Source organism: Mytilus californianus, unplaced genomic scaffold (genome assembly GCF_021869535.1).
Source record: "Mytilus californianus isolate M0D057914Y unplaced genomic scaffold, xbMytCali1.0.p SCAF_8, whole genome shotgun sequence".
Classification (NCBI taxonomy): domain Eukaryota; kingdom Metazoa; phylum Mollusca; class Bivalvia; order Mytilida; family Mytilidae; genus Mytilus; species Mytilus californianus.
The window spans coordinates 39947557-39975320 of record NW_026262734.1 but is presented as its reverse complement, the minus strand read 5'-3'; the positions used below and the strand labels follow the sequence as shown (position 1 = coordinate 39975320).

Sequence of the window (27764 nt, the reverse complement as noted above, 5' to 3'; positions counted from 1 at the left end):
TTGTCAGATTGGCTGGTTCAAAAATAAGGAGATGTGATAATAATGTCAATGAGACCAATATTGTATAGGCCCCTGGATAGAAAATGTGAAACAATTCAAAAGAGAAAACCAAAGGCCCTTATACAGAAGTTGTGTAATATGAAGTGAAAATCCTGTGCAAAGATGATAAAATAAAAATTCAAATTATCAGTAGTTTAACAGGAAGTGACTACAATGCAGATCTAAAAATCACTTACAGGATAGACATTATCAATATGAAGTACCACACCAAATATGTCCAATTATTCCTTAATACACACACTCAGTTATATGTAATGAAAAATTCAATGCACTGTACATATTGGATTCAAAAAATTCAAAGTATATACAAACAGAAAATGACTGCCAATGAGGTCTGAAAATCTATTTCATGGTACAACTCACTAGTATACAAATATCAAATTGTTCTAAAGTGATGAAAAATTGCATGCTCATTCATTAGGATTAAAATTATCTTTTGCTAGTAAAATAAGTCAAAATGAGGGAAAGGAAGACTCTTCTTTGTCCAATTCACCAACTAAAATATGCCTTGTCCCTAAGTAACCATTGATAAAATCTACAAGTTTGGAAAAAATTAAACAATGAAAATTAAATTTAAACAATCTATCAATTGGGCATAAAGTACAATTCAGGAACTTCTTTATTTAAAATCTAGATTTCACTTTTCACTTCTTCTTGACTACTCAGGAGCTTCTTTCTTTAAAGTTGACCATAATACCAGTTTTGGCTCTCATTACAACCTCAAGAAATGGTATCACTGTATGGTCCGGATCCAAGGAGATTTCAAACCTTAAAAAAGATAAAATGATACTAAGATTAAGTGATATGATTCAATCAGATATTTCAAATTGATGATTACAAAATAGACATTACTGTTGATCTAATTATGCTTGGTGAAATATCTTTTTTTCTGTTAGATCTGTCACAACTAACAATCAAACCAGATTGATGACTCTACAAAACTCTGACAGAATTAAGGAGGGTGTGGATGGGGGTTTGCAGAATAGGGAATAATGGGCAAAAAATATAAAGAATAGAGAAAAATGGACCAAAAATATAAAGAATAGGGAATAATGGGCTAAAAATTTAAAGAATAGAGAAAAATGGACCAAAAATATAAAGAATAGAGAAAAAAAATGGCCTAAAAATTAAAGAATTCAGACATGAAGGACCCCGTCCAGACCCTCATTAAGTGTTAGTTATTTGAAAATATCTTTCGAACATTTTTATTATTAAATACATCTAGTTGACTTTTAAATGTTTTTTTGGTTTTTTATTGGTGGGGGGGGGGGGGGGGTGATGTTAGGTTGCTGTCTCGTGGATCATTGATTTTACCCCACATCTTTCTTAATTCATTTCTTTAAATTCCTGAGAACATTTTTTTTTCTTTCTATTTACGAGTTACACATGTATATTGGACATGTAAGTTTGTCATGTAGTTAATTGGAGAATCTTTTAGCAAAATTTGCACAGTAAATATTCAGATCGATTATAGTTAAATGCTTGTGATTGAATAGTTGATTTTTATCATGATTTCTGTCGTGTTTTATAATGTACAACTATATGATCAATAATGGTGGCCATATTTGATGTTATCAAGACTCATCAGATGTAAATTATGCTAGGTAACAATAATGTACAGCAAATCTTGTGTGTCTTCAATAAAATTATATATTACTGTCTTTGGATGACAATTACAGATTTCTATTAAATGGATATTTCAAAGTTTTCAGAAGTATCATTATCAAAATAATATGAATACAAAACTGTGTGATTTTTTAATGAATGTGAAAGTATCTAAACACTTGCATTCATAATTTCAGTATTGATTTTATTGTCAACACTGATTTAACTGCTTCTGTGTAATTTCAACGCATACCTTTCTACAATTCTTGCTATCAACACTTTTTCTTCATTCTGTGCAAAGTTTAATCCTATACAGTTTCTGTAACATAAATTCACTTATATAGCATACAGATAAAAGTACAATGAAATTTTCAAAATAATGGCTTTCTTTCTATAAAAATGTTTTAATGACACTTACTTATTTTGCTTTGATGTAATGTATGTTCTGATGAGCAAGCCATTCTCTAAATACAATGCATCAGGACTCTCGGTCATAACACTTTACTCTGAACTTGGAGTACAAAATTAGCGCTCGAAACACCAAATCCAGTATTTTGATAGGTTGAATTCTGAGTCTGAGTACGATAATCATACTCCAAAGTTTTAAGACCGGGAGCCCTGGTTTAAAATCCCTTTCCAGTAGAAAATTGTGTGAAATATAGAGATCAATCCAACGATTGTTGTCTCTTTAAAATCCAGCCAGTTTATAAGGGAGATAACCCATACTTAACTAGGTCCCAGTAAAACTATGAATCTGTTTCATGATGTTCATCTGTATGCATTATAGGGGAGATAATTCATATTATTATGTTTCATGATGTTCATCTCCATTCATTATAGGGGAGATAATTCATATTATTATGTTTCATGATGTTCATTGCCATTCATTATAGGGGAGATAATTCATATTATTATGTGTCATGATGTTCATCTACACTCATTATAAGGGAAATAATTCAAATTATTATGTTTCATGATTCATATTATTATGTTTCATGATGTTCATCTCCATTCATTATAGGGGAGATAATTCATATTATTATGTTTCATGATTCATATTATTATGTTTCATGATGTTCATCTCTATTCATTATAGGGGAGATAATTCATATTATTATGTTGCATGATGTTCATCTACACTCATTATAGAGGAAATAATTCATATTATTTTGTTTCATGATTCATATTATTATTTTTCATGATGTTCATCTCCATTGATTATAGGGGAGATAATTCATATTATTATGTTTCATGATGTTCATCTCCATTGATTATAGGGGAGATAATTCATATTATTATGTTTCATGATGTTCATCTCCATTGATTATAGGGGAGATAATTCATATTATTATGTGTCATGATGTTCATCTCCATTCATCATAGGGGAGATAATTCATATCATTGTTTCATGATTCATATTATTTTGTGTCATGATGTTCATCTCCATTCATTATAGGGGAGATATTTCATATTATTATGTGTCATGATGTTCATCTCCATTGATTATAGGGGAGATAATTCATATTATTATGTGTCATGATGTTCATCTCCATTCATCATAGGGGAGATAATTCATATCATTGTTTCATGATTCATATTATTATGTTTCATGATGTTCATCTCCATTCATTATAGGGGAGATAATTCATATTATTATGTGTCATGATGTTCATCTCCATTCATCATAGGGGAGATAATTCATATCATTGTTTCATGATTCATATTATTATGTGTCATGATGTTCATCTCCATTCATTATAGGGGAGATAATTCATATTATTATGTTTCATGATGTTCATCTCCATTCATTATAGGGGAGATAATTCATATTATTATGTTTCATGATGTGCATCTCCATTCATTATAGGGGAGATAATTCATATTATTATGTGTCATGATGTTCATCTCCATTTATGATAGGGGAGATAATTCATATCATTATGTGTCATGATGTTCATCTCCATTCATTATAGGGGAGATAATTCATATTATTATGTTTCATGATTCATATTATTATGTTTCATGATGTTCATCTCCATTCATTATAGGGGAGATAATTCATATTATTATGTTTCATGATGTTCATCTCCATTCATTATAGGGGAGATAATTCATATTATTATGTTTCATGATGTTCATCTCCATTCATTATAAGGGAAATAATTCATATTATTATGTTTCATTATTCATATTATTATTTTTCATGATATTCATCTCCATTCATTATAGGGGAGATAATTCATACTATTATGTGTCATGATGTTCATCTCCATTCATTATAGGGGAGATAATTCATAATATTATGTTTCATAATGTGCATCGCCATTCATTATAGGGGAGATAATTCATATTATTATGTTTCATGATGTTCATCTCCATTCATTATAGGGGAGATATTTCATATTATTATGTTTCATTATGTTCATCTCCATTCATTATAGGGGAGATAATTCATATTACTATGTTGCATGATGTTCATCTACACTCATTATAGAGGAAATAATTCATATTATTTCGTTTCATGATTCATATTATTATTTTTCATGATGTTCATCTCCATTCATTATAGGGGAGATAATTCATATTATTATGTTTCATGATGTTCATCTCCATTCATTATAGGGGAGATAATTCATATTATTATGTTTCATGATGTGTATCGCCATTCATTATAGGGGAGATAAATCATATTATTTTGTTTCATTATTCATATTATTATTTTTCATGATGTTCATCTCCATTCATTTTAGGGGAGATAATTCATACTATTATGTGTCATGATGTTCATCTCCATTCATTATAGGGGAGATAATTCATATTATTATGTTTCATAATGTGCATCTCCATTCATTATAGGGGAGATAATTCATATTATTATGTTTCATGATGTTCATCTCCATTCATTATAGGGGAGATATTTCATATTATTATGTTTCATTATGTTCATCTCCATTCATTATAGGGGAGATAATTCATATTACTATGTTGCATGATGTTCATCTACACTCATTATAGAGTAAATAATTCATATTATTTTGTTTCATGATTCATATTATTATTTTTCATGATGTTCATCTCCATTCATTATAGGGGAGATAATTCATATTATTATGTTTCATGATGTTCATCTCCATTCACTATAGGGGAGATAATTCATATTATTATGTGTCATGATGTTCATCTCCATTCATTATAGGGGAGATAATTCATATTATTATGTGTCATGATCTTCATCTCCATTCATTATAGGGGAGATAATTCATACTATTATGTGTCATGATGTTCATCTCCATTCATTATAGGGGAGATAATTCATATTATTATGTGTCATGATGTTCATCTCCATTCATTATAGGGGAGATAATTCATATTACTATGTTTCATGATGTGCATCGCCATTCATTATAGGGGAGATAATTCATATTATTATGTGTCATGATGTTCATCTGCATTCATTATAGGGGAGATAATTCATATCATTGTTTCATGATTCATATTATTATGTGTCATGATGTTCATCTCCATTCATTATAGGGGAGATAATTCATATTATTATGTTTCATGATGTGCATCGACATTCATTATAGGGGAGATAATTCATATTATTATGTGTCATGATGTTAATCTCCATTCATTATAGGGGAGATAATTCATATTACTATGTTGCATGATGTTCATCTACACTCATTATAGAGCAAAAATTCATATTATTTTGTTTCATGATTCATATTATTATTTTTCATGATGTTCATCTCCATTCCTTGTAGGGGAGATAATTCATATTATTATGTTTCATGATGTTCATCTCCATTCATAATAGGGGAGATAATTCATATTATTCTATTTCATAATTCATATTATTATGTTTCATGATGTTCATCTCCATTCATTATAGGGGAGATATTTCATATTATTATGTTTCATGATGTTCATCTCCATTCATTATAGCGGAGATAATTCATATTATTATGTTTCATAATGTGCATCGCCATTCATTATAGGGGAGATAATTCATATTATTATGTTTCATGATGTTCATCTCCATTCATTATAGGGGAGATATTTCATATTATTATGTTTTATGATGTTCATCTCCATTCATTATAGGGGAGATAATTCATATTATTATGTTTCATGATGTTCATCTCCATTCATTATAGGGGAGATAATTCATATTATTATCTGTCATGATGTTCATCTTCATTCATTATAGGGGAGATAATTCATATTATTATGTTTCATGATGTTCATCTCCATTCATTATAGGGGAGATAATTCATATTATTATGTTTCATGATGTTCATCTCCATTCATTATAGGGGAGATAATTCATATTATTATGTTTCATGATTCATATTATTATGTTTCATGATGTTCATCTCCATTCAATATAGGGGAGATAATTCATATTATTATGTTTCATGATTCATATTATTATGTGTCATGATGTTCATCTCAATTCATTATAGGGGAGACAATTCATATTATTTTTTTCATGATGTTCATTTCCATTCATTATAGGGGAGATAATTCATATCATTATGTTTCATGATTCATATTATTATGTTTCATGATGTTCATCGCCATTCATTATAGGGGAGATAATTCATATTATTATGTTTCATGATGTTCATCTCCATTCATTATAGGGGAGATAATTCATATTATTATGTTTCATGATGTTCATCTCCATTCATTATAGGGGAGATAATTCATATTATCATGTTTCATGATTCATATTATTATTTTTTATGATGTTCATCTCCATTCATTATAGGGGGGATAATTCATTTTTACCTTGGTCCAGCAGAAAATGGAGTAAAACTATAAGGATCCATCTCGTGGTGTTTGTCTCCTTCAAATCTCTCTGGTTTAAACTCCTGAAAATAGTGGAAATAAAATAAATAAATTATAAACATTCAAAACTGTCCATCAAAAACAATCATGATGTTTGTACTTGCCAGTCCTTTTTATATATTTGTCAATCAAGACAAGAACACTTTTGTACTGGACATTTACCAATCTTTCAAAGTCATGTTTAAATAGATTGCAACTAAATAATTTAAGAAACAAATGGTTAATTTTGTCAAAATATTATTTAAACTTATTAAATTATAAAGGTTTTGGAGCTAATAATTGAAATTAACAAAACCATGTTATTTACACAAGGCAGTATAGGTGTATAGGTGTGAAACTTTATAATTATGCATTCAAAAGCTTTCAAAATAATAAAATAAGTTACACATCTAGTTTGAGCTTCATCAGAAATAAGGAAAAACTACCTTTTGTGCAAAAACTTCAACCCTGACAGTAATAGTATAAAAAGTCTTACAATGTTTTCCGTCAAGAACCGACACATATAAATAAATAAAAGAACAGAGTTCAAATGTCCCCCACGTTGCATATACTTTATCTATCCAAGGGTAATAACTAAAAAAATAATTCTTGAAATTATCTTAGAGAGTTGAAGACTTGAGAGCAATTTCCGATATATTTAATATTTCGAAGGGGTATAACTCATTTAATATATTTGATCGGCACTTATTTCAAAAATATTCGAGACATTGTTAATATAAACCTATTATATGAGGTAATTAACTCTTTTAAAAATGATTGATCGGCAATGATTTTTTAACTCATCTGAGAAATTGCTGATATAAACCTACAATATAAATTTCATAAAAAACTGGCAAGAATTGTACACATGAGAGCGCTAACAATGCAATTTTCCATATTATTAATATTTCTAAGGGCCATCACTCTTTAAAAATTATTGATCTGCACTGATTTTCAAACTCGTCCCAGACATTGCTGATATAAATCTATGATATAATCTGGCAAGAATTGTACATGTGAGAGTGCTAACAAAACTGGACAGAAGGATGGACGGCTGCCAGGTATTTATATGTCCCCCAAATGTGTCACGCTGGGAACAATAATCATAACTTTTATACACATTGCATATTCCTGATCTTCAAATTATTTATTACTCAAACTTACTGTTGGATTTTCCCAAACATCGGGATGGTTATGACAATGATAAATACCAAAGTCTACCATAACTCCAGCAGGGATTTCATACCCATCCAAAACAATGTCTTCATCTAATGTCCTGTTTGTGACTGGTACTGGTGTATGAACTCTCATAACTTCCTTCAGGAAACAGGTCAGGTATTTCAACTTTGGTAGATCTTCACTATACATTGAAAAATATAGTACAAATATAATAGAGCATCAATTATTCAAATTCCTAATTTGGAAACAATGAGAACTTGATCTCTACCTTTACATATTTATACTCCTGTCTCTGAGTCTTTGGTTTACTGTTTAACATTTTACAATCACATAGATGTTTCATATGCATTCCCTCATTTTTTATTGGCAGACAACAATCAATGGTGTTTATAAGTGATGTTTTATGTCCAAATAAAATGCAACATACATATGTGTAGGTGCTCTCCATGACAACATTACAACAATCCTTGGGAATATAAAAAAATAAATAAAAAAAGTTTGATTCAACTAGCATTTTCATAATAAGTATTAACTGCTACTTTTGTTGGTAGTTTTACAGGGTTATATAGGGGTGAAGATGTAAACATTATAGTATGAAACACTTTAGTGTGTCATTCAACACTTTTTCCCCCATGATAAACATTCAATATTCAATTAAGGATCTTCTCTAGACTGATTTAATTTGTTAATTTAAAGTTTCTCATTGCCTGATGATACTAGTAGTTGCTGTTGCAAGCTATCTGAAATTTAGCAAAATGCCAATGGATCGGTGCATATGGTATGTGGTCAACTATTAGCTTAATCGGTGAATTATACATTATTAAGATAATAGAAACCTTTACCTGTCAATCATTTTCTTGCTGCCTGTGACCTCTTTGACCTCTTGGTAAACTTTGTCCTGTATATCTTTGTATTTACCTAAACAATACATACTCCAGCTCAATACACTGGATGTTGTATCATGGCCTGGAATATAAAAAATAAACATGACAGTGTAAAGACCACTAGTAATTTGTATTTACTCATTCATTTAAAACTGATAATCCATACTTCAATTGAACTAAGTCTTACAATTTTATTTAATCAGAGTTGATTATGTGATTTCAAAACTGATGCTTCATAATTTAAAAGTTTGAATTCAAAACTCTATAACAATGTCAGTAATGTTACAGAGTTGCTTGTACCAACTTAGTGCATGAAATGTTTCAATGTATATGTATGGCAATAATGAAATATTTCTATATATTCCAAATCAATATTCATAATTAATTTTTTTTCTTTTGTAATAATGAATTGGAACAATAAGTTGGAATAAATTGAAATAATGTATAGTTTTGTACTTTTTATAGTTAGTTAAAAAAAAAAAAGAATAATAAAATAATACAAATGTTTGTTTATATTATCCTATGTAGTTAAAATTTTCAAAAAAGGAAGCTAGTGAGGGGTATGAATGTTTTATTCTAACTGGTCTCAATTATCCATAACTTAAGAAAAAGTATAATTGGAGGTCATTAAAATCAAAGTAAACCTTGTAATTTTGGCTAAAATAGACTAAGTCACTCATTGTTGAAGGTCATATGATGACCAGCAGTTGTTTACATCCTCGTCCTTTGGTCTCTGGTAGATACTTGTTAATTGGCAATCATATCACATCTCCTTATTTTTATAGGTTACTGAATGACTATCTCAAAATAATATTCATTTATAATATTGGACTTGACTTTTACTTTAGAAAAAGAAAAAGTTGAAAAGACTAATTAAAATCTAAAAACATTTGTTCCATACCTGTAAACCTCTGAAAATAAAAATGCAGGTCGTGACCTTAAAAATAAGTAGTTCTGCAGGCAGTTTTAAAGCTCTAGAAAATTAGCCAGTTCCATATGATATGCAACCATTAGAAAAATAGGTAGTTTGTTAAACCTTCACAGTTCATAGGCAGTTCATAAGCATTTATTTTCACAAAAAATTTAAATTAGCTACCTGTAACTGCCTATTTCTTTATGAATATTTATTAGAACTGTTTTATAACTGTCTTTTACTTTATGTGAATATTTATAATATAGTACAATAATAAAAGAATCAAGATGATGTCATGATCTTCATGTACAAAGACTACCGGTAATACTGCTGTTAAATTAGGCAGTCAATGCAAACTAAAAAATTAAAAACCGGTTAAATAGGCATTTCTTCAAAACCTTCTAATTAAAAAAACTTGATATTTAGACAGTTTTTGCAAAGTGATTACAGAATTTACTAAACTGCTTGGAACTATCTGAAAACTGATTATTTTTTCTTAACTGCCTTTCAACTGTTTAAATAGGCAGTTCACTTTGGCTTGGGTGTGATCATTCAATTGAGGTCAAATTATCGAACTTCCTCAGACCTGCCAACATTCATGATTTATGGGGGATTTGTCCCATGAGAAGTGTTGACCTGAATTTTGAAAGTCTTTATTTTATAAACTAAACACCTCAAAAACAGGAATTCAAATGAGTTAAAAGGGTATTTAAGCATGATACATACAATGTACTCATTCAAACAATAAAGTAGCAGATTAAAAACACTTACGACAATATAAGAGGAGCATTTTGAAAAGTTGGCAGGTATGCTTCCTGCCCAGAAAAAATTTCAAATTTGCCTTTTATTTTTTTTAGAGGAAAATCTATCATTTTAAACTTTAAAAGTCGCAAGGCTCTAAAATACTGGTCATTTGATTTAATCCCAGGTTATTTGATGACCCTGGCAGGTATTGAAAAATCTCGGGTGACCTGTTAAATTCCCTGGTGTGACCTGCAAAAATTGGGTCAGTTGACAGGTATGTTGTTGGATGCAGGTGATATTTGACATGTAGACTCAGATATGGGTGAAATTAAAGATAAAGATTAAACCTTTCAGCCACCAATTATGCTTTAACAGGAGAGATGCCTTATCACCCATGGAATTCAAATTGTCCAAAGAAGGAAAAATTGATATAGAAAAGAATGTATTTCAAAATAGAATAAGTGTGTTCTATATGCTGCACCCTGGGTAATTTAAGTGCATCCACATTATGCCAACTACATGGAAATCTTTCATAAACACAAAAAATTACCAGCAAAAAGGAAGGTATCCACTTCAGCCCTGATTTCATCATCAGTCATTCCTATACCATTATCATCTTTGGCTGTTATTAAAATATCCAGGAAGTCCAAGTGTTTCTTTGTCTCTGTTTCTTTACTTTCATTCTAAATAGACATGTAGAATGACATGATTTCATATCAGCAGGTTAAGTATACTATAAATTTTCTTTAAGGAACTGATAGCATTCTTTGATACACTATCATATTGCTTAGTTGATTTTTTTCTTTGTGCTTGTGTCTTTGTTATCTATTTTACATTTATTTTAGAGTAAAACACTTTTCCTGCACTGATTTTTGTTGTATGTTCTGTAGTGTACCTTATGTTATTTCAATGATTGAGATTGAAAAGGGGGAGGGTAGAGATAGGTATAAAAACTAGAGGCTCTCAAGAGCCTGTGTCGCTCACCTGTATTTACTGATACTTTGGAAATCATGTAAAATAAGGTTAAAATCATAATTAATAGTATTAGATATTAGATATTATAATGATATCTAAGATAATAACAAAAAACTGCAAAATTTCTGTAAAATTACTAACTCAGGGGCAGCAACCCAACAACAGGTTGTCGGATTTCTAAATCTGATGAACATTTTTGCCACCTGTCAGATTTGCTCTAAATGCTTTAGTTTCAGAGATATAAACCAAAAACTGCATTTTACCCCTATGTTCTATTTTTAACCAAGTCGGCCATGATGGTTGGAAGGCGGGACACATTTTTTAAACTAGATACCCTAATAATGATTATGGCCAAGTATGGTTAAATTTGTCTCAGTCGTTTCAGAGAAGAAGATTTTTGTAAAAGATTACAAAAATTTACGAAAATTTGTTAAAAATTTACTATAAAGGGCAATAGCTCCTAAAGGGGTCGACTGACAATTTTGGTCATGACGACTTATTTGTAGATCTTACTTTGCTGAACATTATTGCTGTTTACAGTTTATCTCTATCTATAATAATATTCAAGATAATAACCAAAAACTGCAAAATTTCCTTAAAATTACCAATTCAGGGGCAGCAACCTAACAACAGGTTGTCAAATTTGTCTGAAAATTTCAGAGCAGATAGATCCTGACCTGATAATCAGTTTTACCATTGTCAGATTTACTCTAAATGCTTTGGTTTCAGAGATATAAGCCAAAATCTACATTTTACCCCTATGTTCTATTTTTAGCCATGGCGGCCATCTTGGTTGAAAGGCAGGGTCATCGGACACATTTTTTAAACTAGATACCCTAATGATGATTGTGGCCAAGTTTGGTTAAATTTGGCCCAGTGGTTTCAGAGGAGAAGATTTTTGTAAAAAGCTAACAACGACGGGCCAGGTGAGCTAAAAAACTAGTTTTACCCTGTTACACATTCAAGTGCCTGTCCCAAGTCAGAATCCTGCCAATTGCCATTTTTTAATATAATTTTTTTTATATGGAAAATTCATAATTAATGACAGATCTTTGATGGTTTCTATTTAATTTATTTACCTTTTTAGACATAAGATGATTTAGAGCTTTTCCAATCATATAGAAACCAGCTGTCTATTGTTGAAGATTGTATGTTGCCCTCTAAATGACTTTTTGTTTTTCTGTGTTGTTTGGTTGCTGTCTCTTTGATCTCCTTTTATTCATCAAACATTGGTTTAGGATAAAATGTTACTTTTTATTAATTTATTGATGTGTAAATTAAGCTCACAAACTGAACAAAATTTAGAGACGTGTATGAGCAGTTTGACCAATTTAGACATTACACACTCAGAACAAAATATATAACTCTTAGTTCTAATAGATATAAGAAGATGTGGTATGAGTGCCAATGAGACAACTCTAAGTTCTTATAATTTCAATTACCATTAACCTTTTTGTGCACGGTTTTTAAATTCAAACTCCTTTTGTAAGAGTTTCCACATTTCAGTAGACAATGTTAGTATAATTCATAACATTTCCATATTTCAGTAGACAATGTTAGTATAATTCATAACAAAGTATAAATGGAGAATGTGTTCATGGGACACAGATGATGCCCCTGCTTGCATATAACATTATAAAGGAACATAACTCAAGAACAGTAAAAGTGACGCCACCAAAATTCAAACTTGATCTGTCAGTTTTGTGGTAATAAGCATTGTGTTTAAGTTTCATAACATTTGGTTGAGGCAAACTTAAGTTAGAGAATGGAAATGAAAAATTCAGCAATGTTTTCCATTTGTAAAGGGGCATTACTCTAGAACAGTAAAAGTGATGCCACCCAAATTCACGCTTGATCTGTGTTTTGTGTTAATAAGCATTGTGTGTAAGTTTCATAATATTTGGTTGAGTTAAACTAAAGTTAGAGAACAGAAACCAATTTCTGGATGTACAGACGTACAAGGGAAACAGTAAATGCCCCCTCCACTGCGGTGGGGGCATAAATTTTTTTTAATTAATGATATAAAAAGTTACACTTATCCTTATAGGGAATAATCATAGTATATATACACCCCTCCCATGTTATGGCATACCTTTGTTTTAGAGCTTGACATATATGTATACAGACACCTGTCTATTGTTGAAGACTGTAATATGTTGCTCTTTAGATGTTTTAATAGATGATTATTTTTGTCTTTTAGTTGCTGTCTCATTGGTGGCCCTTCCCTAGATTTTCCATCAAACATGATGGAATTTTGTGATGGAAAAAATGCCATCACATTCCATCATATTGATGGAGTATTGGAACAACTTTCCATCAACTTTCCATCAATGCTGGAAAATGGTTGATGGAAAAGGTTTGATGGAATTTGTGTTCATGATGATGGAAAATGGATGGCATAATTTCCATCTGATGGATAATTGATGGTATTTTTGCCATCTGATGGATAATTGATGGTCTTTTTGCCATCTGATGGAAAACCAATGGAATATTTCCATCACATGTAAAATGCATGGAAACTTGATGGAGAATTGACCATCAGATGGAATTTGATGGATGAGTAAGGAGAATGTCTTTAGAAAATCTTTCCATTTATGGCATTTTCTGTGATTTAATAAAACAATATTTGTTCTCTGTCGTCTATAGGTAGTCCTGTTACATGTGTGTATCTTTTCGTTCAGTGTCCCATTGAACTCGCTGTCCTTAAAGTTGAATTTGTTGATGGCAAATTCTGCAAAATAAAAGTAAAAGAATCTAGCATATAAAAGAATAAGTTAACATTGTACAGATATAAAGTTAGTTACATTTGTTGTCAATTCTGAAATTATCAATCAAATGAAAATAACACTTTTTGAAAAGATTTGTATTAATGTGTCACTTGCAGGGTCAATTTCTAAGAGTGTCAAATCCTTCTAGAAATTTAATATTCAGAGGTGGATTTAGGAAAGGGGCTCCCCCTTTCTGAGCTTTAGAGCTACATAACTTATTGCATAGAAGTTTTATAAGTCTTACTCCTAATGTTGACTTAATTGCCACCACCACCACCCTGGTTCAGCAGCTGATATATAACTGTACAATACATTAAACCTCATGTCAGTACTAAATTATCATCATTATAATAAGTGACTGTCCCTAGAAATAAAGAGGTTGTCCTTTCTTTTTTGTTTAATATTTGTTTTTCATAATCATTGTACTATAACATAATGGGTCTTGCCCATGTTTTATATCATACTTTTGGTGGGTAGTGTACATGTATATACTATACATGTATATATAAAGATATATTATTTTACCATTTGTGGATATATAAATGTCATATTGTCAGTCACACCACAGATCTCTAATTTTATAGCAAAATTACTTTTTCAGACGTACTATTTTATAAAACAAATAATGTTTTAATATGATACAAAATATGACTCAAGTCCTACACAATTTTATGATATGTATATGCATATTTTTTGTGTCATTTGGTCTCTTGTGGAGAGTTGTCTCATTGGCAAGCATACCACATCTTCTTACTAATACTTTTTATAAATCTATGACCTTCTTTTTTTCTTGACTCTTAAAAGTTAATAAAACACTTTAAATGTCACTACTTTGAACTAAAAGAGCATGCACATATATTCAAAATTGGAAATTCTAATACATTGTACTTACCAAAAGATATAATCCAAAATATGTTTACAAATTACACCCGAGACGTTCCAAAAATATATATAGGCGGTGCTCCTATCATTGGCAGTAACACTACACAGTTTTGTACATACACATGGCGTCACGAAACACAATCGGAAATCCATTTTACGATATCAAATGTTTCAAAACAGAGTGGAAAATATCGTGCGCCACGTGGGCGCTTACATTTGTCACTCTATGCGCCATTTCTGGTCGAAAAGGGCAATTGGCGCAAGGCGGACGTCCTTCCCGATCACTGTGTTTAATAGCTTATTTAAATGGCTGTCAAGTTCCCATTAAAAAAAATTGACTTGTATTTATTTTAATGTCAGATCCTTAAACTCCCATCAAAATTAGATACTAGTACTTACTACTAGCAAATTTGTTGGCCATTTTTAATGGCTGCTTAGCCTTAGATTGTTAAATTACCAATCAAAATGGGTCCCACCCCCACCCCCTCCTCCTCATGTTCACTAATACCCTTAAGCATTTCATTGTCTTAATTCAATAATTGTATTTAGATACACATTGTTCACCATGGCTTAACGATGCTCGCTGTTCTGCTTCAAATATTATAAGGCCTAAAATAAAATATTGTCTGTTTCCCCAATCCCTACCGACCTTGCAAAAACAGGTCCGACTCATAAAATTTTATTGTCAAAACTAAGTCAAATATTATTTTATTCAGTTCCAATTTTCAGGCTTGCCAGATCGACCGATATTATTCCAGCTTTTTGGAAAAAATAAAATTATTTCCCTACCTACCTACCCACACCTGGTGTCCGGATTGGGGAAACAAACAATATATTAATTTAGGCTTAATAAAAATCAGATATAAAGGATACATGTTATATCATGTTAAGTTCTTCTCCTTTCTGTAAATAAATTTGCTGTCTCTGTACTTCCAACTAGTATTGCTGAGTAAAGGTAACTGGAATCTGCATGCAATCTGTTTACTATCAAAGTTGGCAGCTCCATTTTAAAATCATTAAATCCTCTAAAAGTTAAAAAAAAAATCCACAAAGAATCAATTGTTCAAGACGTTTTGAAGCAATAAATTCAATAGAAATATTATTGCATGTTTATACAGTACAAGTAACATTGGAAGCCATTTGGAATCAAATTAATTACCCTCCCCCTTTTTTTATCCCCTGAAGATTAAAAACCGGCGACTTTTTATTTTCACCAAATAACCATTCACACAACTCAATATTTTTTTAACATGTCTACCAGTTATGCCTGTTATGTGACAACAAGATTATTCATTGTCAAAAACTCATGTTAAAAATAAATATAATTTTCAGTTTATGATTTCAGACTTTCTGATATTGATTTGCTCAAATAAAAACAATAAAAAACTCAAAGTTCCTCAATAAATTATAATTTATAATCATAATATATGGATACACATGTTGAATTAAATTTTTAATGCACTTATCTGAAAACATCTGCATCGGATTTTCCAGCATCGGATTTTCAAGTTTGATCTCCACATCAGCGTAATCACATTTTCATGACGTATTTCTCAAGTGCGCTAACGTCGAAGTGACAATCTCGCCCCATATTATATCGACCATAAGTTGATCCGTTCCCGTACCGGTATTATGAAAATAGATCAAGGGTGTCGCATAAAAATATTACAACTGGCCAGTTTTAAATAAAAGAAAGAAACCAACGTTCATTTAATCGGCACAGGGTGCATGCAGTTGAACTATTGGCCGCATTATCTAGAACGGTATTTTCTAGGGTCGAACTGTTCAGTACAATTACAAAAAACATGTGGTCATGATTTGTTTACATTTTACACAAGTTGAGAAACCAATGTTTCACGATGTCGATCATTGATCTGATAATTAATAGAAACGCACTTATGTGAACTTGGGAGAAAATCAGAAACGCCCCAGCTTGTCTGGCAAAACAGCCGTTGGCGTTTCTCGAGTTCCCTGCCGTTTATATCGCGAAAATCTCGGCATTTTTCTTACTTTGAAATACGGTCAAACTGAAATTCGTAATTCTTCCATGAACAGGAAGTTCAGCTAGCTGTGTAAACTGTAAAATTAAGAGACCCATTAAGTGCATGGCTTCACCTGACAGCTTTGGTGTCAAACACATTGTTAATTAAACACCAATAATCTTTGCTTTATGTCAAAAACAATTTGTCTATTTCAAAAATGTTTGCCAAAAAAAATGAGTTACTTCCCCTTTTTTATCACCTTTTCACAATATATTCCGTTAATTTATGTTTTTTTTTCGTAATTAAATGAATATAAAACAAATTGAATGCAAATGCATATTAGAATATTTCTTTTAATTATTTTTAACCTGAAAACACTTAAAATATAAATATTTTGAAAATTGTTTTTTTCATCTTCACCTCCATTCATTGATCTATCAAGTGCATTAAATTAGTAATTCAAAATGGTTTATTGTAAGTTTGCTTAAGACTCTAAAGATGTGTAACTAACAGGTTAACTTATGTGAAACTCATAAGCCAATAAATATTTAAATTCAGCTGCAGTGTGAACATGTCATTAGTCACTATTAATGTTTTATTATAGTTTAATTGCCCTTTTTTCAATGACATTTTACGAATATAATTGTCATTTTTCTGACTAGAGCACCCTGCCCTTTTTAAATCCTGGCTAGAACACTGTATCTTCATGTGAATGTGAATATATATATATTTAGCAAACAATAGTTAATTTCAGTCCCAAAGATTTTCTTTTTTATTTGGTTGAATTTGTAATACAGATTATATTTTTTCTTCAAGTCCCAATATACCAGGAATCATCCAGGACTTTTGTTGTTTTTTTTTTTCCATTCAGATAGAATTTGTAAATGTCCTGAAAGTTGGATGAATGATGATCGAAAAGTCCTGATATATTCTGGTTTATATAATATGATTTTTGAAAGTCTTGAGATATCCTGAGAATTCCCCCAGTTTTAAGCTGCTTGGTTTGAAAGTCCTGACATTTTCTGGAATTCTCCCATTAAGTTTTTTCCTAAAAAAAGGACTTATAGCCTAACAGTATATTTTCAGGATATCCCAGGATAATCTTGAGATATCCTTATTATAAAAGTTGTCAGGATTTATTTCTGCAAGGGGTGTATACATCATTTAATGGAAAATGTAAAAATAAAAGTATTGGTTACAGAACAGTCAATAGACATATAAATAGTGACAAAAAGTAATTTTTACACTGGTTGAAATAAAAACCAAAGTATTCTTGAAATCCTTTCCTGCTACAAGATATCATAAGTGTATTGCACAGTTTAGGAAATTGTTTGTTGCAACTTTCTAGCAAACAAACTCTTTCTTGCAACATTGCAGCAAAATACTGCAACTTTCTCATGAACAAGTATTATTGCAGTAACATTGAGAGATTATGTTACAGGTTACAGCTGCAACAACATGTAACTTTCTTGCTAGTACTTCTTGTTAACAAATTTGTTTGCTCCAATATAATAGAAAACTTTTTACTTCAGTAAGGGATGTTAAATTTTCAGACACAATTTTGCTGAAATTTTCTAAGTTTTTTTCCATCAAGTAAAATGACAGAGTTTAAATACCATCACACTTTCCATCAACAAAATATTCTAAGTCCAAATTCCATCTCACTTTCCATCAAAGAAAATGTTAAAGTCCAATTTCCATCAAACTTCCTTCATTTCCATCCTATTGTCCATCAGATGAAATAAATGCCATCATATTTTCCATCAGAGGGAAAAAATGCCATCCAATTTTCCATCAGGGGTTAAAGATGCCATCAAATTTTCCATCAAAAGAATGCGGATGGAAATAAAATTCCTAATTTCCATCATCCTTTGATGGATTTTTTTGGTTTAGGATGGAATTCCATCAAGTACCATCAAATTTCCATCAATTGTCCATCAAGTGTTGATGGAAAATGAAGAAATTGATGGAAGATCTAGGGAAGGGGTGTCCATCTATCTATATGTTATTTCAAGCTTAAATTACTACTTCTTATAGCTACCTTTATATAAGATAACTCACCAACTCTTTTCGTCTTTTAGATATTATGTCTTTTGAGAATTTATGAACATAATCACAAATCTTGAAGAATTCTCTACCATCAGTAGTAAAATATCTGTATATGAACTCTGCATAATGATGAAAATGGCTACAAAGAAAAAAAAATGAATCTACTTATTTATACTGGGTGAAATGATATTAGAAAACAGTATAGATAGGTTTCCACTGACATAATTTGAACAAGAGTGAACCCTTTTGTCGCCATTATGGAGATCTAAGTGCACAATTCCTTCATAAATCAGCCAAATTCAACATGTTATACTGACTGCTAGACTTTTGAAAAAATTGTTATCTGAACAATTCTAATCTTTTCGCCTTGCTTGATTCATCACTATGATTCAGTAAGGATCTTTTATCACACTTGTTTGTACGGTATGATTCAATTTTGTTATTCAAATTGAAAAATCAACTATTTACTCCTCCAAAATGGTGGCCAAGGGAAATAACTCAAACTCAAATTATGTCATATCACAACCTATCTATTACAGGAGGAAAATTATAAAAATTCATTTAGGGCACATAGTGCAGCAACACAAGTGTGAGGTTAATAATATACAAATCAAATTATGCACACTTTTAATTTCTGATTTTGATTAAACAATTATACTCCCCTTGGAGAAAAAGACCATAGAAATACCATAGATAACCCATTCTTGTCACAAAGTCTCTGATATGTGTGTCTCCTTCGGGCTCTATAGTACAACTACAGGCAGTATATTATATCTCTGTATATTTCTATTTAAAAAAATGACCTCAAGTCCTACACAGTTTAAGCATTGTTAGAAGGTTGAATGTATATAAAACATTAGATGTGGCATGATTGCACGTAAGACAACTATCCACTAAAGACCAAATGATGTGCAAGTATAGGTCCCCATATGGCCTTCAACAATGAATAAACCCATAGTGTCTAGCCTGACAGCTATAAAAGACCCTGACATGAATAAATGAGAAACAATTTAAACAAGAAAACCACCTACCTGAGGCTGATGTAGATTAGTTATGTGGCAAATGTGACAAGAGATTTATTCCATACCATGAAACATACATAATACCTCAGGATTAAAACATTGGCATTTAGCATGGAGGCTTGTCAATTAATGAAGACCATATGTTGACCCCTACATTTCTTTTTTTGTTTGCCGGTTTGATTGTTTGTTGTAATACTGTCTACTTGGCATTTACCCAAACTATTCATACTTATCATAGGCTTATATGTTACCTTTGAAAGACTTTTTACAGCAAACTAGACTTTTTTTCATGATTTTGGAACAGTTAAAAGGGGTGCATATTACACATTAATGCGTTCTATACACTGCCGATTATGGTACTATAAATGACATAAACAAATCTCCCTATACTATATACCATGAAGTAAAAGTATCATGCTTCTGATGAACTTACAAACTTCTTTTATCAATCAGATGTCCCAAACGATTTACTGCTGTCACATAGGGATGGCTGTCTCTGAATATAACAAATAATAAAAAACTAGTAGGAAATTAATCAGATTTTGAAGTGTACATATATGGACACTGAAAGATATCAACAAATATAAAATTATCATTGAATTTATTGTAAATTTCTTAGTACTGATCTTTTACACTTATATTCACTGTAAATTCCAAAACTTTTGTGAACATTAATTATTGGGATTTTTAAACACTAGACATACATGAAATTGCAAGATTAATAATATTGCAATATGAGAAAATGCTGCTTACAAATGAGATGATTTCAGCTTCCCAATTGTGAACTTTCCATTTCTATGTAGCAACATTCCAGCAGTACCTGCATACAGAGTATATATCTCCCAGTTGATACAATATTCCAGGGCTTGTATTTCCTATCATGATTTCCTTGATAGAGGGTTGCTGCTCACAAGGAAGCTATTAAATCGAGAGTTCCAATTGGTGAAGTTGAAATCATCCCTTCATTGGTTGACCGTTATGGAATATCCCTAAATGTGACCTACTGAATTAGACTTATCACCAGGTTTGTACTTACATGAGCAACACGACTGGTGCCACATGTGGAGCAGGATCTGCTTACCCTTCTGGAGCACCTGAGATCACCCCCAAGTTTTTGGTGGGGTTCGTGTTGCTCAGTCTTTAGTTTTCTATGTTGTGTTTTGTGTACTGTTGTTTGTCTTTTCATCGTTTTCTGTTTTAGCCTTAGTGTTGTCAGTTTTCGAGTTTGAATGTCCCTTTGGTATCTTTCGCCTCTCTTTTACAAATAATTATATCAGAATTTAAAAAGCATGTTTTTATTTTTTCCAAAACTGTCACATTGCAATTTTCACAATAATAAAATCTTCACAATTTGTTCTTTTTACATAAATGAACAATTTCAAAAAACTAACTTCAAGTTGTAGAAGTTACATAACAAGAGTTTTCTTTTTATGAAATAATAAATGAATTCAATAACAGGTTCATCTTTATCACACTGTACATCTTAGCTGTATTTTTCTCTATTGACTGTCACAATTCACAGTTGAATATCCCGTACCATAGAATTGTTCAGGGGCACTGGAGTTCACTCCAGTTTTCTATAGTTTTTGTGTTGTTCAAACTTTAGTTTTCTGTGTATTGTTTTGTTATTGTTTCTCTTTTTTTGCCATTTTAAAAAAAAATTTGGCCATGGCTATGTCTGCTATTATTGGACTTATCAATTTCGACTGCTCTCTCTCTCTCTAACAAAAATAGCAATAATATATTGAATACATACATATAGTTTTAACATTAAATTTTGAAAATTTAAGAAATTTTGAAATATGGCTCCAAATAGATTTTTTTTTATAATTTTCACCTATCTAAAGTACCACCTACCCCACAAGTTGAACATTTCCTTTATAACCAAGTGAACATTGTAACAGAGTATCTAGAGTAGCCATACTTGCTGGCTTAAAAATATCTAAATATTTCCCATCTTTACTTCCACTGGCTAACTTATCCTGTTAAAAATAAAATAAAGAAAACTATTACAGGTATGAGTCAAGGTATGCAAATATTTATCAATTTCTTATATTTTACATTTGTATCAATATAAAGAAAATTAAATCATTATTAGCAACACAACATTTTTAATCGTTCTTAATTATTATTTCACCATAAATTTAACATTTACTTGCAAATTACTTTTAGTACATGAAATTTTGGGTATGTCTTGTGAACTAGCACTTTAAAAAGTCAAACTAATTAAGCGTGTCTGTCTAGTGCAAATCAGGGTTTATAGTCATATTGGATTAACATGTTCTCGTCTTTAATAGGCATTTAATTTGACCCTAGACATAAAACAGCTATCAATCATCATCATAAGATACCATTGACTTTCAAATACCCTGTCAGTTTACTAATTCATGTGATTCAATTAAAAATCACTCCTAGTGGTAATTTTATAAATTTAAGAAAATTTGTGATTGTGGGAAATTCACATGATTTCATAGGTGATATCATCAAAGGTTCCTAAATACGAGTGTTATCACCTTCAATCAATAGCCATCTTGGTATGCACCCTGTTTCACACTGAATCACTCAACACTTAAGCAATAACTATTTTTCACAGAACTACCTTGAGTTTGTGTATAGATACAATGTATATACTGCAGTGGACTGTGGTGATAACATTACTTACCAATAATACATCAGCCACCTCATTGTAGAGCTTAAAATACCCTGTCAGCATACTGTAGTGGACTGTGGTGTTAACATTACTTACCAATAATACATCAGCCACCTCATTGTAGAGCTTAAAATATCCTGTCAGTATACTGTAGTGGACTGTGGTGTTAACATTACTTACCAATAATACATCAGCCACCTCATTGTAGAGCTTAAAATACCCTGTCAGTATACTGAAGTGGACCTTGGTGTTAACATTACTTACCAATAATACATCTGCCACCTCATTGTAGAGTTTAAAATACCCTGTCAGTATACTAAAGTGGAAAGCTGGTGTCAACAATCGACGATTTCTCTCCCATTTTGGTCCATTAGCTATTAACAAGCTTTGACCTTAAAACATGTAAAATGATAACAATTAATTTATCAATTAGACATCCAAGTAAATGTTCCATAATATTATATTTTGAAAAAAATTCTTGGGAATGTGATACAAAAGAAGATTCATAATCTGCTCATAAATGATTTTTCAAAGCGTTAAAACAAGATTTTACAAATAGGTGACTAAGCATGGATATGGACAGAGTAGACCGATAATTTCTTTTAGATTTATCAAATGTTGTATAATGAAAGTTAACTTAGAGTCTGATCATGCTAGTAGATTTATGTATTAATAAGTGTCGTGTGACATAAAAACACTTCACAAGTTTTGTTGTATGATGTCAGAGGATTGAAATTACATAATTTTCACATGTGAAATTATTGTTTATTTTTGTTTGAATTGGAAAATCACTGTATTTCATTACAATTAATGTAATAATTTTATTTAATCACAACTTACCTAGCCATGGAACAAGAAAAGGATACCCTGGACCTATCATTGTTTTCGGAGCATTAGATCTCATCACAACTTTCATCGTATCTGGATGTGCCAGTATAATAATTGGTTGGAATCGAAACAACCAAAACACGTAAAGTTTATCTCCCTTCCCTATACACTCCTCGTGCATCCTAAACATCAGGTCGCTGAAATCTTTTATCTGAAAACACATTTTATCATTTGATGATTAAGATTGAAAAAGGGTGGTGAGAAATTAAAACAGCAGGCTAAACCTGTGTCATGTTCATGTGTCTATCCAAAGTCAGGAACCTTAAGTTAGTTGTAGTTTTTAGTAAATCTAAATTTTTTTTGTTGACATTTCAATTCAGATGTTGGTATTGTTGAATATGTCTCTTTCAAATTCATTCACAGGTTTTAAAATTTGATGTAAAATTGAAAGGTCTACATATTTTTGTAAACACTTGTCATTTTAAGGATTATGTGGAACACTCCGAAAATTTTCGACCTGAAAGAAATTTAGATTTTGCATGTACTTGATTTTCTCCAATTTGTTAAATATCAATATGCAGCAAAGATTAACATTTTTTAAATTTCAGTTTCACAAGCTTCTAAAGCAATTATCTCTGTAAATAATGAACATAAAACATTGTGTCTTTGCATATATATTTCTATTAAAACAGTTTAACAAATAATTTCTTTAAAATGTATGATTGTTTTTTAGAAATAACTTTTGATCAATATCGTCACCCGGCATTGTTTTACTATTGATTTTCTCGACTCTTATCATAAGAAGAGGTAATTTTCTATTGTTCTCGCTCATCACTTTAGCCACTGAAATGTCTTGTTGTGGTATTGGTTGCTATCTCATTGACATATACCCCAAAATATCCTACAAGTATTGAAAATTACATGGCTAATAAAAAATTGAACATTTGTCAGAATAATGTGGAAATTCTAAAGTTCAAGAAGTATCTAGACAGTTTGTGAACAAAATGAAATGAAATTGTTCATAAAGAGAACTATGGAAGTTAGATGAATTAAAACTTATAAAAATTCTTCCAAAACAAATGTCATACTGATGTTGCATATAAAGCTTAGTATAACAGAGTAAACATGAAATACTAATCTTACCTGAAAAATATTTCCAAAGAACCAATGTGGCTTAGGACCTGGTAATTTTGAAACAGATGCTATCACAAGTCTCAGCCATTTTAAATATTTAAATATTCTTAAAGCAGCATAAGTCACCACCAAGGTCACGGCACCGACTACAAATGTCCATGTTAATGTACCCATAATTCTTCTCTATTGCTACTGTTTCCCTAGTATTCCTAAAATTCAAAATAATAAGACACTATTAATGTAATATAAACTGTTAATGATTAATAATTCAGTGGTCCTCGTTTGTTGCTGTATATCATATTTGTTTTTCGTTCATTATTTTGTACATAAATCAGGCCATTAGTTTTCTCGTTTGAATTGTTTTACATTTGTCATTTCGGGCCTTTTACAGCTGACTATATGTGGTATGGGTTCTGCTCATTGTTGAAGACCATACGGTGACCTATAGCTGTTAACTTCTATGTCATTTACACTACAAACTGCTCAGAGTCTGAAAAGACCAGTTTTTGTGCTCGACCAGTAAAGTCGAGCACAGATTTTACTCCACTTGTCTCGACAGTACTAAACTGTACTCGACTTTGGTCTCGACTTTACTTAATAAGTCTGATTCAGTAATTGATGATCTTGGTGTAGTCTGAAATGGTCTCGACCAAGGCTCGACCTGTCTCGACCAAGGCTCGACCAGTCTTGACCAGTCTTGACCTGTCTCGACCAGTCTCAACTGTCTCTACTAGTCTTGACCTTCAAGTTTAGTCTCAACTGGTCTGAATCAGCCCATCTAACTAAATTAAATATTGATCTTACAAAATTCCAGGTTATTTGGTAGTTGGTTCATTGCTGGGAAATTAAAGAAGTAAATTAATAGGTAAAAAAAAAAGCAAGAATTTTCAGTTTTGACTTAATTCAGATAGTCGTCTTTAATTATTTCTATAACTTTTTCAAATCAACTTGGATTTTCTTAAAACTATACAGCTATCTCAAATATACATTGATCTTACTGAATCCCAGGTCGTTATGTAGTTTGGTGTATTGCTGTCAAATTTAAGAATTTAATTAATAGGTAAAAAAAAGCTAGAATTTTCAGTGGGACTGAATTCAGCTAGTCAACTTTAAATTTGTTTATTATTTTTTCAAATTAACTTGGATTTTCATATAACTATACAGCTATCTCAGTTGTATATTGATCTTACTGAATCCAGGTTATTATGTAGTTTGGTGTATTGCTGTCAAATTTAAGGATTAAATTAATAGTTAAAAAAAAAAGGTTTTTCATTTTGGTTTAATTCAGATAGTCAACTTTAATTATTTCTATAACTTTTTCAAATCAACTTGGATTTTCATCAAACTCTACATCTATCTCAATTATACATTGATCTTACTGAATCCCAGGTCGTTATGTAGTTTGATGTATTGCTGTCAAATTTAAGGATTTAAGGGCATACGATACAGTAGAGATCCCTCGTTGATTTTTTCTTGAAATTTTGGTAGAAGGTCAATTTCGATGTGTACTTTTGAAATATGCAAAGAAAAATATACCTTCATGACTTACTTTTTGAGATAATTTGGTTCGAAATTTGCATATTTGAAGGAAAAACCCTGAAATTTCAAAAATCAGGACTTTTAAGGAAAGTACCAATACTTTTGAACGAACAGTCATAATTTAACCGGGTTTTTTGTAAAATGTTCCCTTGATCCATGGCATCAGCATGCTGTAGCAAGTTAACGGTTGAAATAAATAATTATATCCTAAATTCTTTTAATACAAGTGAAATAAAGAAGATGAAAATATTTTTGCGTCTACAGAAATTCTATCGTTGATTTTTTTCTTAAAATTTTGGCGGAGCGTTCTTGAAACAGAACTTGATTGATTGCAAAAGAAAAAACTGGGGGTCCATGTGTTTGTTTTTTCAATAAAAGCAATAAACCTTAATTTTTATTGGTAAACGGGACGTTTGCCAATAAGGCGCCAAACTACGTTGGAATAAGTTTTATTCGCAACAACGTTGTGAAATCTTTCCCGCCGTTCACTAATACGTTGACAATTTCAGTGGTAGAGCCAAGGTGTTTTTTTTTAAACCAATGATATTAATCATGAAAATTAATAAAGCTGGCTCCTCGTAAATAGCATCATATTTGCCAAACCTTTATGAATTGTTACGAAACTTGGATTGAAAAAGTATTCTAGTAAATTACTTTTAGAAAAGAACTGTTCGGAAACAAAACAGATATATATAATAAAAAAATTAATTTGCATCTCTGCATGTCCGACATTAGTCATACAATTCATGCAGACAACACAGCTTGAACATAGTTTTAATTATTCAAAAGGCCCCGACATGACAAAATGTGCAACAATTATAAAGTAAGGGGGATGATATAAAAATAAGGACATTTGGTATGATTGCAAAAGAGACAACTATCAACCATAGTTCAAATGACGAAGATAAACGCTATTAAAGGTAACCCTACGGCCTTCAACACAAAAAAAAAAAAAAAAAAAAGCCACACCGTATAGTCAGCTTTAAAAAGCCCCGACATGAAAATATGAAATAATTCAAACAAGAAAACTAACGACCTACTCTATAGGCATTACATGAACACAAAATCATACCTACATTAAATCGGGTCAGCTTAGTCCATTACAGTGTAGTATAACATTTCATACAGCAGTCGATATAAGAGCATGAAATTTAATGATTCTGTATCAATTGATAAGTTACCTAAGCTTGTCTTCAGGGTATTTTTTTTTATTACGGTACATATAATCATTGAATTACTTGTCTGTATTATACCTTTAATCTAGGAGTGAGTGCAACCACATTGTTTGTCCGGTCCAACAAATATTTTGTTTCTTATCTGAGAAACTTCTTTACAAAAAGACTTTGTATTGTTCAGTAACTTAACATCAATGAGTTGCAACTCTGGTCTGTCAAATACCTAATTCCTGTGTGCCGATTTTTCTCTCTCAATATGTACATAGAGGATATGCTTAGCACATCAACGGGTGCGTTTTTGTTTTTGGACTATAATACGGGGCTTATAACTGTGTCATTTTAACTGACAGTTCTTCTTCATACACATATATATTCCACGGGTTAAATTCTAAAAATGTCGTTAAACTCTTTATTTTCAAAGTCAGGAACAGTAAGATGCACTGTCATTATTTATTACGTTTTTTGTGAGCCAAATGGTGAAGTTACTATATAAATTACTTATTGTTTTGGTTTTTTTTTTGTGTAGTTGGGTTTCTCTC

At 31.0% G+C, this 27764-nt stretch overlaps 1 protein-coding gene across 1 annotated transcript; it reads right to left on the bottom strand.

The window, feature by feature from the left end:
• Positions 1-86: 86 nt before the first annotated feature.
• Positions 87-24706, bottom strand: LOC127711469 (cytochrome P450 4B1-like). The gene is made up of 12 exons (XM_052217540.1): positions 24521-24706; positions 23390-23588; positions 22814-22941; positions 21757-21881; positions 20333-20395; positions 18890-19016; positions 10772-10904; positions 8523-8646; positions 7666-7861; positions 6463-6545; positions 1919-1984; positions 87-828 (listed from the first exon to the last, which is right to left on the bottom strand). Exons 1-12 carry the CDS (start codon positions 24683-24685, stop codon positions 723-725), a joined length of 1515 nt encoding a protein of 504 aa, XP_052073500.1. The 5' UTR covers positions 24686-24706; the 3' UTR covers positions 87-722.
• Positions 24707-27764: the final 3058 nt, after the last annotated feature.

Bases quoted from the DNA above. Each gene is read 5' to 3' on its own strand.
- LOC127711469 (XM_052217540.1), bottom strand. From the start codon at position 24,685: ATGGGTACATTAACATGGACATTTGTAGTCGGTGCCGTGACCTTGGTG. The intron at 23,589-24,520 runs GTAAGATTAGTA...ATGTGTTTTCAG, and splicing joins TCTTTGGAAATATTTTTCAG to ATAAAAGATTTCAGCGACCT. The intron at 1,985-6,462 runs GTAAAAATGAAT...TTTATGTTACAG, and splicing joins CCATTTTCTGCTGGACCAAG to AAACTGTATAGGATTAAACT.